The 18,989-nt window shown below is 40.1% G+C and overlaps 2 protein-coding genes across 4 annotated transcripts in view; one reads left to right on the forward strand and one right to left on the reverse strand.

Annotated features, from left to right (window-relative positions):
• Positions 1–13,643, forward strand: LOC122975003 (histidine ammonia-lyase-like). Its single transcript, XM_044343149.1, has 21 exons — positions 1–320; positions 415–466; positions 1,508–1,535; positions 1,656–1,730; positions 1,812–1,884; positions 1,981–2,047; positions 2,203–2,240; positions 2,489–2,614; positions 3,681–3,820; positions 4,344–4,391; positions 5,734–5,881; positions 6,985–7,080; positions 7,259–7,317; positions 7,691–7,771; positions 9,922–9,987; positions 10,325–10,490; positions 10,679–10,813; positions 10,902–11,010; positions 12,086–12,155; positions 12,259–12,331; positions 13,351–13,643. The coding sequence occupies exons 1-20, from the start codon at positions 83–85 to the stop codon at positions 12,313–12,315; spliced, it is 1,872 nt and encodes a 623-aa protein (XP_044199084.1). The 5' UTR covers positions 1–82; the 3' UTR covers positions 12,316–12,331; positions 13,351–13,643.
• The window catches only part of nfyba (nuclear transcription factor Y, beta a), a 7,564-nt gene continuing 1,006 nt past the window's right edge, over positions 12,432–18,989 (reverse strand). Inside the window, exons 1-7 of one of the 3 annotated variants that reach the window (XM_044343155.1) lie at positions 18,788–18,894; positions 16,888–16,981; positions 16,674–16,804; positions 15,374–15,571; positions 15,138–15,216; positions 14,952–15,031; positions 12,432–13,023 (exon numbers count right to left, since the gene is read on the reverse strand). In XM_044343155.1, the coding sequence (XP_044199090.1) occupies positions 12,991–13,023; positions 14,952–15,031; positions 15,138–15,216; positions 15,374–15,571; positions 16,674–16,804; positions 16,888–16,981 (615 nt within the window). In that variant the 5' untranslated portion in view covers positions 18,788–18,894 and the 3' untranslated portion in view covers positions 12,432–12,990. Of the gene's footprint in view, positions 13,024–14,951; positions 15,032–15,137; positions 15,217–15,373; positions 15,572–16,673; positions 16,805–16,887; positions 16,982–18,488; positions 18,716–18,787; positions 18,895–18,989 lie in introns of those variants that run through there. The other 2 variants (XM_044343156.1, XM_044343157.1) reach the window with 2 other exon arrangements.

An 18,989-nucleotide genomic window follows, 5' to 3' on the forward strand; every position in this document is an offset into this window, starting at 1 on the left:
TACTCCAAGTTATCAGTGTTGCAACCTGTGAAGTCCTCTGCACCTCCTTCTCATTTTGTCCAGTTTCTCTTCTCTCTGCGGGATGCGCTGTGTGTCTGTGTGTGTTCGGGGTGAGTGGTTTAGGGTTCCCTGTGGGAGCCCCTCAGGATCTGTCCAGTTGCTGGGGTCCGAGGCCCTGCGACGCTACCATCAGGCCAAGAAGCTGGAGGATGCAGACGAGAAGTTGGAGTTCAGCATGCTGAGGTGTCGGAGTGGAGAACTCCTGCACCCTGAGGACAGGACAGAGGATGTCCTGGAGCACAATGACTTTGTGCAGTTGGGTAAGGGTCTCTAACACATCTACCTGCATGACCAGATACCTTCAACTCTACTTTTCATAAGATTTATAAGACTTTTTTACTTCTGCTTTTGGAGTCTTTGCAGCAGAGAATGGCAAACATGACTACTCTCCACTGGCTACAGCTGTGTATCCTTCCATTGACTTTTACAAACATTTAAACAGACACATTTGATTGGATGGGAATGTCATTAGTTTTGCATATACTTTAAACTAATGACCACTAAATTTGGTCATAAATGTTGACATGTGAATTTTGACCTCATTATAGCACTAGATGAAAAGTTAGGTGATCACCAAGGTTATTGCAGTTCATCCTGAGGGAGAGCATGACTGTAGTACCAAACATCAGGGCAATTCATTCAATACTTGAAAAAACTTCAAAACCACAACCTCATGGTAGCACTAGGGAAAAAGTCAGGGGGTCACCAAAGTCAGTAGGATTCATCCTCTGGGAACATTGAATGTTTGCAAAAAGTTGTGTGCCAATCCATCTTGTAGATGCTGTGAGACTGAAAACATATCTGCTGGTGGTGCTAAAGAAAAATCCTCATCATCCTCTGGGTACCATGAATACCCAAGTTTCCATTCAAATGTAGCACAAATTGTATTCCAAATTTCCAGAAAATCTGCAAAAGATAATTTGAATCAATGTGCATTTCCATCCACTACTGTTATGCCAATATTAGGGGTTGGTTCATCAAGATAAACAGTTGCTGGGGCTAATTCTAAAGTCTGGTGCCATTAAACCGTTGCAGAAGAGGAGGATGCAGAGAGATTATATAAATAAAAGACAGTGAAACCTCAAATAATGAAAAACCAAGTGGAATATGTGATGGAAATATAGCACTTCTGTCTGTTTTATGTATTAATGTCTGTATAAAATTTTATGGCAATCCATTCAATGGTTTTTGAGATATTTCACTTTAGACCAATGTGGTAGCCCAACAGACATTGCAAAATTGCCATCCTTGCCGGTATGGCTAAAAACTATGCTATTTAGGCAGAGAGCACCCAAATCTTGCCAAACTGTGCAGGTATTTGAGTGTGCTTTTAAATATTTTCTTAATTTTCATTTTCCTCTTTGTTATTATTTTAATGTTAATAGACACATGTTCACCACCTTATCTTTTGCTGAACTGAAATACACCCTTAACCCACTGAAAATAGGCAACACTCTTATCAAGAACCCAAAGAGGTGGGTGTGTTTCATTTGTATGCTTTCAAGCATTGTAGATTAAAAATAAAAACAATATCCACATCAAAACACAGATGTTCTGTGCAGCTAACTGTTTCCTTGTGTTGTTGCTGCCATCAGTACATTTCCCTGGACGGCAACAGTCTGACCACAGCTGATCTGGTCAGCTTGGGCCAAGGCTTGTTCAAAATAAAGGTGAGAAAATGTCACCTTGACTTTAAGAGAGACAAAGTGGGGAAAAACAAGCTGACCTTTGGTGTTTTTTGTCTGTCACAGTTAACACCTGAGGCAGAGGAGAGGGTCATTAAGGGCAGAGAAGTTATTGATGCTTTTATAAGAGAAGACAGAGGTATGGTGTTTCTTTTCACTCTCCCTTCGTTCCAGAATTGAAACATAAATGGCTCATTTCAAATACTTCAATAGTGTGTATTATGTTCCACTACAGTTGTGTATGGAGTCAACACCGGTTTTGGCAAGTTTGCACGGACACTCATACCAAAGGAGCAACTTGTGTAAGTATCGTGCTTATTAACTACAGGTATCAACGTGCTGGGAGAAAACAACAAGCTATTTAAACACACTGTTTCTCCTGGAGGTGTTTCTGCAATTTAGTATAATTGTCTGATGCATGCACTAACAGTTAGCCTGTTCTTTTCTCCAAATACAGGCAGCTGCAGGAGAATGTGGTTCGTTCTCATTGTGCTGGTAGGTAACACCTGTTTACTATACATGAGAAGCCAAACATTTCCTGAGTCATGGCTTTCAATAAATAACTTGAGGGTAAAGGTCATCTTCACATATATACATACTGTACATGGAATATTTTTACAGCTGAATACGATCCAGATGGTTATACATTTATAAATGTGAGCAGCAGTGATTGCAGTGGCCAGAACAAGCCCCTGTAAAATCACACACTCACCTGTGTTGCATGTGTGTGTGTCTGTCTGAAGGTGTGGGCGCTCCATTGAGTGTAGAGAGGACGCGCATGCTGCTGGTCCTGAGAATCAATGTCCTGGCAAAGGGCCACAGTGGCATCTCCATGGAAACCCTTGATGCCATGATCAAGGCCTTCAATGGTAACATGGTTTATTTTATTCCATTGTACTCTCTTGTTACTTCTTGTTCTTATTCGTTCACCTTTCCTAAACCAAAAACACAGAAGAAGAGTGTGGGGAATGGATTAAACTGTGTTTATTTGCTGTAACTAAGCTGCAGAAGTTAGCATGCCTGGCTAACTACCTTACTTTGGACAGTAACCTAGTGTTATTTCCAAAGGCAGGAGGTATATCAGTGGCTAACTACATTATTGTGTACAGGTTTGTTTTTTATGTAGTAAGCATCAATGCCATCCAAGCATTATGTTAGTGTTTCAATTACATTTTCATAAATAATACTGTACTATAATATTTGGGTTAACTAGCTCTACCCTGTAATACACAAATGCTGTTTCTATGTTTATATCGTTTATGGCCTCTAAACCAATGAGGATGCTGACTTTTCACCTGAGACATGTAGCTGTAGCTACAGCTGTATCAGTCTTTTAGTACTAAATCATGTCATATATGTGGCAACCATGTGCATATTGAAGACCAGGCTTTCCATTTGAAAACAAATCAGCTGAAAACATTAAAAAGTCAACCAAAGACAATTTTTAGCATCAGCGTCATCGTATGCTAGCTATATAACTGACAAATACATTAAGTGACCACTAAGTGGCTAATGATTGATTGAATTCCCCATGTAAAGACAAATGGGTAAAACGTCACTTTGACCTACTCTGTTTAGTATTTGCAAGTAGTTAATTAACACTTAATAAGTGGTTAATAACTCACTACAATGTAGATGAAAGGAGATATAAGGACATTTGAATGTTTATTAATGTATTTTTTCAACAATTGTAACTTGAAATATGAGGACATGTCTTCTATGATTGTAATTGTGTTTAAATAAATTGTAAATCATTCATTATCTGTTTATACACCAGATATAAACAGATAATTTGTATACATTCACAGCTACATTATAGTGTGTTATAGTGAGTTATAAGCCATTTATTAATGGTGTATATTATGCTTAATGCTAAATAGCAGGTTATAATAAAGTGTTACAAGATATTTGTGTGCATGTGTGTGTGTGGTCCAGTTTCCTGTTTGTCCTGGGTGCCAGAGAAGGGTACGGTTGGGGCGAGTGGAGACTTGGCCCCCCTGGCCCACCTCACTCTGGGCCTGCTGGGAGAGGGCACTATGTGGTCAATACAGAGCGGCTGGGCGGATGCCAAGGCAGTGAGTTTCCTTTCAGTTTTATAATTTTTATAATATGAAGACCAAATCTTTTTTTTATCAATAAGTAATACTTTATAAAGGGTTTATAAATTGCAATGACTGGTTAAGTTGCCATGGTTGTAAAATGTATGTCATCCACCAGCAAATTTACAGCAAAGAACTGTTATTACTGACTTAATAACTTATTTAATGACTAACTAAGTGAAGGGTTTTAAGAGAGTAAGTCATCAATAAAGCCACAAGAGCAGGTGTTATAAATGCTATATTTTGGATGGCTCTTATTGTTAATTTAAAGACCTAACAGCAAGTTAATGAGGAAGATACACAGGAGCCAAATTCATTTTTCACAACCTGGCAACTCAAAAGTTGGTGGATTAATGACTTATTGCTGATCTATAAAGCATGAATTAATTATTTGTAAAGTGATAAGTAAATACGACTTACTGAAAATGGTACTCATTTCTCCAAAGTGACTGATTCATTGATTGACTGATTATGTTCATGTTTGGTGTCATTTTTACAGGTGCTGGAGGGCCATGGGCTCAAACCCCTTGTGCTGAAACCAAAGGAGGTAGTAGGCTTCACAACTGTTTATTAAAATCTAGTTTTCTTTTCTTTACTCCGGTCATCAGTTCCATTAGTTATTTACTCATCAAAGTCAGAATTGTCAGATGAACATACAGGCTGAAAACAAACCCCCAGGTAAGTCATTTATTTGGAAGAAAAAACAAAGGTGAATGGTACAATTATTACCCAAATGGTCTGTCAGGAAGATTCTTGAGAGACCAGTATGATCTGCAAGGTGACCAACAGGGGTATCACAGTTGCTATTATTACAATGTTATCATAGACCACACTGATTGGGTGTTTGATCATGTTGTTTTATATTTTTAAAAAAAAAATTATTTCTGATTACCGTCTTACAAGCAGACAAGCAAGCCTATCTGTCACATGACCCTCGCCTTGCAGGTTGTAATGACCCACCACTGTGGATGCATTATAGGAACTGGACACTGGCCTCTAAAATGGTGCCCACTCACATGGATGAAAATTTCTTGCTGAGCGCATAAGCCAAGAAAGATTTCTAGCTTTTGGGTTTGCTCTTGCTTTGTACGGCCCACTGCACATGTGCCATAGTCCACACGTTCCTGCTAGGCCCATAGACTTTACATTAGAGTGACATCACACAACATCTGTTTCCCAGGTTCTGTGAATGTTTTACAAATATAAAACCTTCATGGTTTAAAAATTCATAACAAAAAAGGTAATAATTGAGTCTGAGGTGACCTGTACCTGTAAAAGTTTTACAGATGTCTCTTATATAATGGTGGTCTAGGGGAATGCCTTTTGGGCTGCAGGGGATTTTTTTGTTGCGGTACCACGTATGGCCACTAGGACAAATTGCCAGCAAGCCTGAGTGGTGGCGAGTGGTATCCAGCACTCTTAGTGTAATACATCCTTTCATCCACCCAGAATAGTTTACAGATTGACTTCCTGGTTCAACTTTGACTGACTGAATTTGCCATAGTTGTGCGCACCCCCAGTTTTCCTGCACAATGAGGGCGTATTGGGAACATTTTGGTATACTCATTTTCAATTTTAACCACAAATAAAGTGATTTAGATAATCTAGCTAAACTGCTGGCTTGTTTACAACCTGTCAGATTGTCTGAACACTGTTGGACCTATTTTTGTCCATGCTGCCTTGTTCCGAGATCCCAGCTATTACTTTTGTGAGTACAATGACATCACAACCAACAGAACTGATGACTCAAGCTACAACAATAAAACTCAAGTAATGTAAAAAAAAAAAAGTGTAATTTTCCTTTACTACAGCTTTACAGATAAGGAAGATATACATTAGATCTCAGTTGATTGATATGGATTATTTTGTTGATTGTGGTTTTTGAATAGGGAATCGCACTGATCAATGGGACTCAGTTGATGTCGTCTCTGGGGGCGGAGGCTGTGGAGCGAGCTGTGGGCGTGGCCAGACAAGCTGACGTGATTGCCGCCTTGAGTCTGGAGGCCCTGAAGGGCAGCACAAAGGCCTTCCATCGTGGTATCTGTAGAAGTCTTTTACTTCCCTGGGATTTGACTCGAAGGCAGCTTCCTCAAAAGCTCCACCCCTCTCTTCATACAGCCAATCATGAGCTATGTGGCACTGTTTCTGCTATGACCACACATCCTCTCATTATCAAATGTCACTACCATGGTGTAAACTGTGATCAAATTGAGAATTAAGAGATGCAAACATGTTATTGAATGCTATAATGTTCACCATTACCCAGTAATTATCTGAGCGTTAGCAACCAGAAAGACCACATTCTCACAATCCTGGACAGTTAGTTAGCTTGATTTAATAGATTGATTCTAAGTTCTCATTACTATTTATTCACTCACATTAAAGAAATGACAATATTTTCATGCCAACAAGTTTTCAGACTATAGAATGATGACTGACAGATGAGACGAGTGAGGCACAGTGCTACAGTGTAACTAGCTGTTAGCAGCCTTTAAAGCTGCCTAATCAATATTTTATAGATCAAATGACTACATGTAATGTGAAAGGTATCACTTGTAGTGACACCCTGAGAGAATCATCACCTGATCAGTTCCCCTCCGATCAAGTGTTTAATCTTTTCAGTTCATTGTTTTGGTTTTTACAACCCACAACAGTTTTGGTTGAGTCTCACAGCTCTCATCAGCATTGTTTCCAGCAGCAGCAGGCAGCTGTTTTCAGCAAAAAAGCACTGATAAAGCCACTGTACACTACCTGCTCAGCACCAAACAGCAGACAGACAAAGTTAGTTAATAGCATGGTGAACATAGTGGAGCATTTAGCAGCTAAAGAGACAGATATTATTCTCAGATGTTGGTGGAGACCAAAACAGTGCTACAAGAGGAATGAAAATTAGATTTGAATTCATCAGGTGGACACATTTTCACAACTCCAAATGAATGCTAATGTTGTTGGATGTGTAAAAAGGCAACTGTTTGCTAACACTTTTATAAGGTGTCATGGTTCCACTGCCACAAGTTCAGCTTTTTGCCAGTTTAAAATTTGAATGATTTAAATGACACAAAAGTGTGTTTTTTCCATTTCTCCTCTGCACATTCTCACTGACACAAATACTTGTAAATAATGTAATTGTTGTGTTGCAGCTATCCATGCTGTGAGACCTCACCCTGGTCAGATGGAAGTAGCTGAAAGGCTTCGCTCTCTCTTAGACTCGGAAATCTTCCCATCACAGATCTCAGGTTGACCCCTTACCTTCAAGATTTTGACACACACACACACACACACACACACACACACACACACACGCAACTGTACACAAACACTTACATAAATAGCGGCTTGTGCAAAACAATGACTTGGGTTATCATAATGTTTTATAGTTTCCTTTCTGTTTTCTTTATGGTGTTCTTCCTGTAGTGAGTCATAGATCATGTGAACGTGTTCAGGATGCCTACACCCTGCGCTGCATCCCGCAGGTATAGTGTGTGTGTGTGTGTGTGTGTGTGTGTGTGTGTGTGTACGTGTGTTAAAAATAGTATACACTTTGCAAGTTTCAAGATGTCATTTCATTTCAGCTGGAACATTTCCAGATAGCTGTCAGATCTCAGCTCCTCTTGGTGCTGACTTACACAGCTTCTGACTAATGTCTAGATCCATTCAAGCAGGTGGAAGCAAGTTCCTTGTCTCTATTGGACAGCAAATATGGGATGATTGAAAATCTTTCAAATGACTGAGGGATAAATGGAAAAATGTGGAGTTGTCAAGTTGAAACCACTGACAGCAAAATGAAAATAATGGAAGGGGTGTGGAGGCAGATTACTTTTACTCAGCTGTCTCTGCTTGTTGCAGGTTCATGGAGTGGTGAATGACACCATCGCTTTTGTCCACAAGGTGATTTCCACTGAGCTCAACAGCGCCACGGACAACCCTGTATCCTACAAAACAGCTCTTCATGTTCCTCATATTACTTCTTTTTAAAGCAACTCTACTTTCTGGTCTCCTCACCAGTGCAAAACAAGCCTATAAAAGGATATAATGTGAATCTCATATGTTAGTCCCATGAATTTATTCTTTGACAATATGAGGTTGTTCTTATTTAATAATATATATTTTTTGGTTTTCAACATCTTTGAAGCTGTCTTATAGGCTGTGGTTTAGGCTGTTTCCGGGATGTGGCCTTTTATATATTTTATAAGCAATTTTATCGAAGAAATGTCTTAATGAATAATCCATATTTAGATTCCACGAGTTCTAAAGGGAAATCCTTTAGCTCATCTCATGTCAATTTAGTTCATAGATGACAGCCTAAACATTGGCCACACTAAACATGAGTGCTTTGCTGTGTGAAATAACACCTTGCTCTTTTAGCCTGAAGGATAGAGTTATATTCATAAAAGTGCATTTCTTTTTTATGATGTTTGTGGAGGTGATCTTTGTTTCAGGTGAGCGGTCAACCCCTGCTATTAAACACTGTGGGAAACCCTGGACTCCTTTACATATACAAGCTAAAACAAGGCTGCCTCAAAGCGTCTATGTGGAAAATTTTGACTTTGCTGGATGTCCACAGGAGTTATAGTTGTTAACAAATACATTAATGAATACTTATATCTTCTTACAACTACATTATAGTATGTTTTAAAGCATTCATTAAAAGTTTATTTACTGCTGATAAATGCTACGCATAGGCACTTTACATTTCTTGCACTTAATGACTTTATTATTTTATTCTTATTTATTTATGTATGGTTTGACTTAATTTATTATTAATTACCAGATTAAAATCCTTAAAAAGACATATCCTTCTTCATTGTTAAAGAAATTTCTTCTTAATGACCATTAAACAATAGAGACCGGAGCTGAAGTCTCAAAATTTAACAGAATTTATTTTCTTGTACAAGAAGGAGCGTTTCACAATGCAATACACAGGATGAGGTTACAAAGAAAAAGGCTCCCAGAGGAGAGCCTACAACAGGGTTTTATACACCTTAAGTGGGCGTTACAGTTCTTTTCTTAATCTATCAAATACAGACTTATACATAACGTCATGTCTGTTCACAGTTCTCCTGTCCAGGAGCCATGCTGCCCAACTGACCCCCAGATGACATGTCCCGCCCTGTCTCCAACGAATTTTAATTTCTACATTTTCCTCTTTACAAATATAATGCTGAACTTCCTTTAACCTTAGCTGATGAGTCAGATGTTGCAAAGTTGCAGTACAAGACAGGAACAATTCATCATGATCTATGTAAAATAGTAACACACATACACTGTAATCATCACGTTTATAATCCATTATTAAAAATTCCAGAATCAATAAATATGCAAATACATTTCACTTTAAAAGTTTTAACTGAAGAACTCCTTCACTGTAAAGTCCATTCTCAGTGTTTGTGCACCAGAGGCTTCAAGTTTCCACATCACCCTTGTGTCAGTTGTGTAATGTAATTTACACAACATTAAATTTTCAATGAGAGCACAGAAACTTTCCACTTTCAGCAGATGGATGTGAAAACAAACTCTTCACATCCATCATTCTGCCACCTGAAGGAACAATAACAAAAACATTTTCGAGTGGAGGGGGGCTAATCAGTTCCCCTCCGATCAAGTGTTTAATCTTTTCAGTTCATTGTTTTGGTTTTTACAACCCACAACAGTTTTGGTTGAGTCTCACAGCTCTCATCAGCATTGTTTCCAGCAGCAGCAGGCAGCTGTTTTCAGCAAAAAAAGCACTGATAAAGCCACTGTACACTACCTGCTCAGCACCAAACAGCAGACAGACAAAGTTAGTCAATAGCATTGTGTCAGTTGTGTAATGTAATTTACACAACATTAAATTTTCAATGAGAGCACAGAAACTTTCCACTTTCAGCAGATGGATGTGAAAACAAACTCTGCACATCCATCATTCTGCCACCTGAAGGAACAATAACAAAAACATTTTCGAGTGGAGGGGGGCTTTCAGGGTATTTCGCCCCTACAGGTTGTAATACATCATTTCTACCATAGGGTGGCAGGGTTTTACCATCTACAAAATAACCTACAAGACACTGGTGCTTTATGAATCCTCAACTCAACTCCAGCTGGTGTTTGCAGAAACTGGGGAGACAATATCAGGAGGGAATTTCCACGGAGAATACCCAGCCAAGGTAAAGTCACACTAAACTAACCAATCAGAGCCCTGCTTGATTTATCATCCCTTATCTTCCTTTATCTCAGTCTCCTCCTGCTCTATCTGGGTGATGGTGTTTGGGTTGGCAGACAGTATATAGAGAGGAGAGGACATACACCAAGCGTCAGCTGCTAAATGCTCATAAATTGTGTCTTTGTCTGGCAGTGATTCATACCCCTCTGGCAGCTTTGGCAAGAAATCACAACTATCAGCCCTCAGATAAATACTCCTCCCCTCCACTTTGGTGTGTAATGCTTTTGTCATCTTGAATGAATGTTTGGAGTTGAATATGTGATGTGTCTTTGCTGTTTCAGGCCCTGGACTACCTGGCCATAGGTGTGCACGAGCTGGCCAGTATAAGTGAGAGGAGGATTGAGAGGCTGGTGAACCCGGCCCTCAGTGAGCTGCCTGCCTTCCTCGTCAAAGACGGAGGGTTGAACTCTGGCTTCATGATCGCCCACTGCACTGCTGCTGCCTTAGGTTTGTCACCAATTTTGCAAACATACTATGTAATGTGTTTCCTGCCCTCCACTGGTTTCTATTTACTATTTCAGGTTTGAAAATCAGTCTCAACTGACTCAAACTGCCTTGCCTTCTTCTGCCTTTAAAGGTTGAGTTCTCTGACTTCTAAAATGCAGTTTGCATTTATTCAAATACTGTTCTTGCAGTGTCAGAGAGTAAGGCTCTGTGCCACCCGTCCTCCGTCGACTCCCTGTCCACCAGCGCAGCGACAGAGGACCATGTGTCGATGGGCGGCTGGGCTGCTCGCAAAGCTCTGAGAGTAGTGGAGCACGTGGAGCAAGGTGACACACCATTGAGCTCAGAATAAAAACACCGGTAAACACTGTATGTGTCTGTGGAAGCAGTTGAACGTGTGCTTTTGTCCTGCAGTGCTTGCCATAGAGCTGCTGGCTGCCTGCCAGGCTCTGGAGTTCCTCCGTCCTCTCAAGTCCACCACACCTCTGGAGAAGGTCTATGAGCTGCTGCGCTCTGTGGTCAGGTGAGACAAGTGTCAGTTCACCACAAAACACAGTGAGACTCACTGTTCCAGATAGTTCTGTGGTATTTGCTGAAGTTTGCAGCTTTTAGTACATATACCTGAGCTAGACCACATGATAACTTTAAAGTTTTAACAGTAACATACTTTTCCAAACATGACAGTTATAATTATACACACAGTTGTTAACTGTGTTATTGTCCATCAGTTAAAAAGACTTGAAAAAAACTTTGTTGAACTGATACATTTCAGTCGTCTCCACTCATCATCCAGGTATTAGTTACTGCCGTCCATGTTTATTTCTATATATATTATGTATATTTTTACATTAGTCTGTTTAATATTTCTATCATAAATTAAACTGATGCAAATCCATATATGTAAGATTGCAACACTTACATATCTTATAAGCACATCTTGTACTATCAGTGTTATTCTGTCTTTATTTCAGACTCCAGCTACAAAATATTCTACCTGGAATGTGAACTATTTGACTCGCCCATGCAGTGTGTTGCCACATGATATTGCATTTTGATGAATCATGAATCATCTAGCCTATGAAACTGTGAAAAAAAAAAAAAAAGCTTAATACTTGGCACAATTTCTCATAGCCTAAGGTGATGTCTTAAAATGTATTTTTTTGTCCGACCAACATTTAATGTTCAGTTGACAATGATATCAAACTGAAAAACAGTAAATCTTCACATTTGACAAGTTAGAAGCTCAATTTTTCTGCCTAAAAGTGGGAAATTTAGTTCCCACTTGTCCTGCACAAATAGTTTTGTCTGGTTAGACTCTTATGTAAAGGTTTCTGCAGGTTTCACCAAGTTAAGACCTTTTTAATACCACATACAGTAGAATGTAATATATAATGAAAAACTAGTAGGGATGATATGGCCTAGAATCCTTCAAAAGCATTTTGTAAGTAACATTACTGCCTGTCAGGTTGGTAGACAAGAGAAAATATTTGACTTTTGTGAATGAAATTTAAGACAAAGCTTTCTTGAAGAAACTGACTTCCATGTTTAAGACTCTATAAGTCGTACGTGCATGTCCTGATTAACCCTTGTCCCTCCAGTCCTTGGGACAGAGACCGAGTCATGAGTCCTGACATAGAAGCTGCTCACTCACTCCTCAGACAGCAAAAAGTAAGCATGCCCCAAACCTAATGTACCATACCTAACATTTTACTGGACATGTGTAGTGTCATATAGTGACGACTTCATGATTTGAGTGTTTTTCTGCTGTCAGGTCTGGAAGACAGTTCAGCCGTACATGGATGAATACAGGAAGAAGCTGCAAGCATGAATCACACTTCAAACAGGTACTACAGACACCAGAGAGGAAACATACAGCTTCAAGTTTACTCAATATGAAATTGTTCAAACTGGGCTTGTTTAAGCAAGAAATAAAAACGGTGGAAGTTTACACATCACTTCTGAATTTTTATTCAAAGGATTTACATAACATTAAAGCACATGGTAAATTGTGTGAACTTACAAAAGAGCTGCGTGATCTGGTGTGACAGTAACAACGTCGCTTCTCTCGGTTCAAACAGAGAAGACGTTAAAAATAAGTTTCCAATACAACATTCCCCCCCCCCCCCCCCCCCCCGTTCCCTACCTCCCACCCCCTCCCTAAAGAAAACAAAAATATGCATAAAAGCAAACACTTTAACAGACACGCACAAAAAGAATTCCAACACTAAATTATGTAATAAGACTAGCCTTTAAAATAAGCCTCACTAGCCTTTAAAAGCCTCACATTTCCCAGCTGGTTTGGATGCGTTCCAAAACATTTGGTACCTCACAACTAGAAACTACACTTTCTACTCAACAGGTAGTGATTTCTCTGTACATGAGGGTTTCAGCAGACGCAGCCCCACTCCCCTCCCTGTGCGTCTGATAACCCTGACCCTGTGGCGGGGTTAGAGGTCATCTGGCGAGCACAGGCCGCTGTGTTCAGACTCGGAGAAAGGCCTCGTCATGAAAACTGGATCTGCTGTACAGTGGGAATCTGCAACACAGTTGAGATCAGAGATTAAGTTTACTCTTTTAGATGACATTTGAACAGATAATCTCCTAAAAAAAAAAAAAAAAAAAAAAAAAAAAAGGCAGGTGTGAAATTCGGACCATGTCTGGGAATTGTCATATGTAAGATGTGCGAAACGGAGGTGAGATATTGTGGAAATACCACAAATCTCCGAAACCATTTAACGAGACATCACCCAGACACGTTATCTGCAAAAACATCCGAAACAAGCCCTGCTGAGGAAGGCATTTGTGTTGACGTTACTTCTCTCACTATCTCTCTCTCTCTCTCTCTCTCTCTCTCTCTCCCCAGGGCCCAGTGTGTGTGCCTTGTGTATTTTCACTACATTTACCCTGTTGAAATATATACATTGCATTGCTTGACTTATCACCTGCACCTCTAGATTTAATCCTGACACGCTGACTGAAAGTAATAACACACTTGTGTCTCGATGACATGTATCATATCTGCACTAAAGAAAGCACTTGTACTATTTTTATCTGGTCACTCAATACTCACTGAATGTAGAGTCTGTAGACTTGCACTATATTGTGTTGACTGCTGTAATGTGTTGGTCATGTTAAATAAAAAGTACATTCATGTAACTGCTTTGGGGGTCAATTCTTAATGTAAACATTAATATTTTAGTAATACATCCGGTTAGAGGCTTCCGTGTACAATTTACAGCATTATTTCTCTGAGAATCTCTTTCATATTCAAGCAAAACTGGTATTTTAACTGAAATATCCCAAACTGAATCCATATTGAATCAAATTGATTCAGGAAATCATCAATACCTGTTTTGGGTCCTATTCTCTTTGCTTTATATATGCAGGTTATCAGGTCAGGTTATCAGGTCAGGATATCAGGTTATCAGCAACTTTAGAGATGTTTCCTATCATTGTTACGCTGACGATATTCAGCTCTATGTATCTTTTAAGCCTGATAACCCTGATAACCCCGATAAACTGTCTGACTGGATGTTAAACAACTTCCTCCAGCTTAATACTGACAAGACAGAGGTTCTCATTATTGCTTCTGACAGTAAGGTAGCTAAGAGTATTGTGTCCCTTTCATCAGCTGTTGGGTCAAACTTAAGAAATCTTGGTATCATATTTGATCAGCATGTTAAATCATTGACCCGTACATGAAATATCGCTAAACTCAAGTCCATCGTATCACAACCGGAACTAGAAATGATTATCCATGTGTTCATATCATCCTGTTTGGACTATTGTAATTCCATTTTCACCTGTCTCAGCCAAGCATCTCTGAACTGGCTACAAATGGTCCAAAATGCTGCTGCAAGGCTGTTAACCAGGTCCAGCAGGATGACTCACATCTCTCCTATTTTAAGTTTTTTGCATTTACATTTTTGCATTTCATTTTCAGGTTCTTGCTATTACATATAGAGCTCTGCATGGACAGGCTCCTGAGTACAGTAGGTCACTTAGGTCATCCAACCAGGAAGTACTGGCTGTCCCTCGCTCGCGGCTGAAAACTAAAGGTGATCGTGCTTTTGCATTTGTGGCTCCAACACTATGGAACTCTCTTCCTGTACATAGACGGTCAGCAGTCTCTACAGAAGTTTTTAAAAAACTATTGAAGACCCATCTTTTTAAATTGGCTTTTGTGTCTTCTTGAGTTGTCTGATTGGTGTGTGTGTGTGATGTGTAATGATCATTTGTTCATGTGTTCCTACTTGTGGTACCTTTTTTAACTTGTGGCATATGTTTTTACTCTATGTATGTTTTTATGTTCTTATTTTCAACTCTTATTCCTGTGAAGCACTTGTGAAAGGTGCTATCATAAATAAACTTATTATTATTATTATTATAATAATACCCAGTCCTAATGTACAGGAACTCTGAGTGTAGTGCTGCTGTGAGCTGCTGCCTCACTGTGTGTTTTACCTGTTGATATGAGGTGGTGTACACCATGACGTTTTGCTGCTGTCCATCTGCTGTGATAATCCCAGCTGGCAGTGGATTTGCTGATGAGGAGAGAAAACATATTTGAATGAGACTGTACTTAAAACAATAAAGAGCCGGTTGAGACCACAAATGGAGTCAAACCACTCCTACTGATGTTCTACTTACTGAAGCTATCGTCTGTCAGTTCCTCTCCCAGGCCTTCACCCACAGACACCCCGGGCATTCCCTTCTCCCCCTTCATTGCCTTGGAACAACACACAGAAAATATTACACATGTGAGCACAGCAGAATAAGCAAATCAGATGGAAAAGAGGAAGAAAACACAATCAAAACAACTGCAGCTCATGTTCATGTGGTGACATCGAGTATAAACTGTGGCTGGGCCCTGGTTTGCGTCTCACCTCTCTGAACTTCTGCAGGTAGAGCTTCAGCGGCTCCACGTACATGTCGAAGCCCAGCGTGGACATGGCGAACAGGATGTCCTCCCCGTTGATGGTCTTCCTCTTCTCCTGGTGGCAGCGCTCGCTCGCCTCTGACGTGATGAAGCTGATGAACTCGCTCACGCACTCCTGCACACACTCCTTGGCGTCTTTCGCAATCTGTGGGAAACGAGCACACACACACATCAGAGAGATGAAGTTGTCTCAGGATGAACAGCCTCAGGCTTCTGGTAATAATGGAGCCTTTGTTATATTTCCATGTCTTGTTTTATACTATTATCATTAATTGACTTCATTAATCATGTCTTTAATGGGTTCATAACCCCCAATTCATCATGTTTTAACAGCCGTGGGTGTCACAGTGAGAATTTTAATCATTAAAAGATATTAACACAAAACAAACGTTCATTCAGAGGAGTATTAGAGACAGCTCCTACAGGCCAGAAGAATTCAGTGACAAACAAAGAAAAGGGCAGAGATCGTTCTGGCATTTATGGAGAAAAATCCTTCTCTGAGGCTCCACATGAGAACGTGTTTTAAACTTTCTTCAACAATGAAAATCATCTGTTACTCGTGATAAACAGCTTTTGGCTTTTGGCAATAAAGATGTGCTTGCTGTATGATCTGTTCCCCTGCAGTTTCTGGTATTTGTAAAAGTATTTCCATTTTGTCTGACTCAAAACACGCCTTCGCTTGGGTGATCGTCAACATTTTAAGATCATCCTTTCATCACTGGTATGATCTGGTTGACATCATGTACGTCGTATCCCTGGTTCAGATGATCAAAGTTACCAACACAGAAAATACACCAGACGGAGCAGAGCTTAGACAGCTTCATCTTATATTTCAATTCTAAGTGGAAAACATATTTATTAAGTTACTAGCAGATTGCTTAGAATTTTTATACAATTGATAAATACATTTTGCTCCACTGTCCAACAAATAAATTGATTGTCAACCTCACTGTGCAACACACAGCTCACAGACAAGTTCATAAAGAGAAGCGTTAGGAAAAGCTCCTGTGGGAGGGATTTGGGAAATGCAGCGACAAACAAAATCAAAACAGTAAAAGAAGAAGAAAAAGGAGGAAAATCCTTCTGAGCTTGACAGGAAAACATTTATCTGTCTGTCACTTGGAGACAAACAAACAGGTTGTACCTTAGGGGTGTAACTGCACCACAAAATGATTTACTTGTCATACCAAATCTAATGCAAAAAAAGCTAAGATAAAATATTCATGATAGTGATTATTCACACACACCTTTCCAGTCTGTGGAACAGCATTCTTCATGATGCGAGCCACGTTGGCGATAGGAAGATAGATGTCCTGCTCCCTGTAGTTCTCTTTCACGCCACCCTCTTCATGATCGTTCATACTGTCATCAGCGTCATCTACAGAAAAACAAACATGAGCGTGAGCTCAAACACGACACCGGTGGTTTTATTTGTCTGGATATATGTTGTTCGCTCCTCACCGTCTTGAGACTGGAGAACGTAGTGACCGGATGCCATGTACTCTCCAGTGATGCCCAACTGGGAGGCGTCGGTAGTCGAACTGTCTCCGTCCATCTGCAACACAAACACACACACACCGTCTCATTACGCTGTCTGAAGCTGCGGAGGCATACCTGCAAAGCATGCGTGTAACAAGCAAGTGACTTGAGAGATATTTCTTATTGCCTCCTACACACAAACACCCTTTATGATTCAACAACAGGCTGGGTTACTAAACTCAGAACCGAAAAACAAAATAATGACAGCTTGTAGTTTTTCTCTGTAGCCACACTGTGGAGTCAACACTTTGAAAAGCCTGACCTAGATCATTTCAAGCACGGAGAACAAAACAAAGTACCGAAAGCACCGTCACCTGTGGGTGGATGACCAACTACAAACCCTAAAAATATATTTTTCATGTCTTGCAAAGAAGTGCATATTGAATTTCATAAGACTTCTGTGCATGTATTCCACCAGCTGAATTGGATCCAGTGCTGTCACATGCCGTTTAGGCAATATAGTATTTCTTTAAGCATATAGATTACATCTGAACTTGCTTCTACTTGGAATACATCCATAACAAATCAGTCATGTTGGTGACACTGTTATGAATTCATTTGGAAGGCAACTATTTTAGCCAGCTGGGGCTAAGAATCTCATCATTGGTTCTTTGTAAACACATTTGAGGTTTCTGCCACTTAAACTGAAGACACATGCATTGAAATTTGCACAATAAGGTTTGGTAAATCCATTTTCCACACAAAAGCTCAAAATCTGTAAGTCCTACAACCATACAAGTTCTGTCCAATAGAACGGACTTGAATCCCACAACATGAGGTTAACACATATCTAGATAGATCTAAATGAACAGAGGAAGGGCTTCTGCTTGTTTTGAATATTATTTCCATGTCACCCAGGATTGAAAATAGATATAATTCTGCCAGCGTGCACGTAAAAGCAATAAATGGTTGCAGCTGTCTACCTCAAAGTCGCCTATCGTAAATTTAAATGAGAAGTTATCCGTTAGAAAGAGCGGGTGTGTGCTTTGCTTTGTCTGTTTGTGTTTTGTGTTCACGTAACGAACCAGCCGACCTCCCAGTTCATGAGCTCACTGACTTGGCAGAAAAAAGGGTCTGGTATTGTGCCAAATGTTGCATTAAGGTCATTATGTATTTCCATTTCAAAGGATATCCGCTAATGTAAGTTAGCATTGTGGCCTCTTCTAAAGGAAGGATACATTAGCAGAGGTCGACAAAATATAACTCCCCTCCATATTACACGCAGGTTGTATTTGATCAAATATGTTAGCGGGCTCGTAGAGATATTATTCTAACGAAAAATTCTGATTTTGGCTCGACACTAAGCACACTGGGACTGCTAGTTAACGTTAGTTTGCTGTGTTGGTGCGTTAGTATTGTAACTTAAATGGGAAAGCGTGTTAGTCTGACAGCTGTAAACCCGTGGTGAGGACAGTTTTCTGTGTAACGTTATAGCTAACGTATGCTAACAGATATCAGTCGCGGGTTTTATTGAATCTACTGAGTTGAGCATAATGAAGAGAGGCTGTCCAGCTGGCTATTACCTTCTGTAGTTAACCTATTCAGGTACATATTTCCCCCAGACACATTCTCATTGTAAATCCGCTGCAACCCGCGCCTGCAGACACTGCGTCGGCCTGTTCTTTGTCGTACAGAACAGAGGAGGACGAGGCCGCGGCCGAAATGTTTAACAGTCATTTTTTAAGTTTCACCCGCCGGATACTTCCTGATGAGCAGCCCTCATTCACGCAGACAACAAATAAAAAATCAGACAGAGACGGACATTTCCATTCGAGCTAACGAGAAATCGGTTAGCAATCATTGGCCGGAGCCAGGCACAAACCTGCAATGAAGCCCTGGTTGGTTACCTTCCTGAGACGGCTGTTTGGTTGGACAGAAAATGGCTGCGAAAGGACCAGTCCCAGCGCGGAGCCGCGGCTGCACTACTGCGCCTGACCGGGAGAGGGCCGCGCTGCGTTCAGGGACTCCTCGCATGCTCAGAAGTAGAAACTAGTAAACTAATCGTATCTATGAAATTGTAAACA

This window comes from Thunnus albacares, chromosome 23 (genome assembly GCF_914725855.1).
Source record: "Thunnus albacares chromosome 23, fThuAlb1.1, whole genome shotgun sequence".
Lineage (NCBI taxonomy): Eukaryota > Metazoa > Chordata > Actinopteri > Scombriformes > Scombridae > Thunnus > Thunnus albacares.

Coding starts and splice junctions, on each gene's coding strand:
- LOC122975003 (XM_044343149.1), top strand. CDS start 83: ATGCGCTGTGTGTCTGTGTGTGTTCGGGGTGAGTGGTTTAGGGTTCCC. Junction 1,536..1,655: donor CTTATCAAGAACCCAAAGAG/GTGGGTGTGTTT, acceptor TGCTGCCATCAG/TACATTTCCCTGGACGGCAA. Junction 1,731..1,811: donor AAGGCTTGTTCAAAATAAAG/GTGAGAAAATGT, acceptor TGTCTGTCACAG/TTAACACCTGAGGCAGAGGA.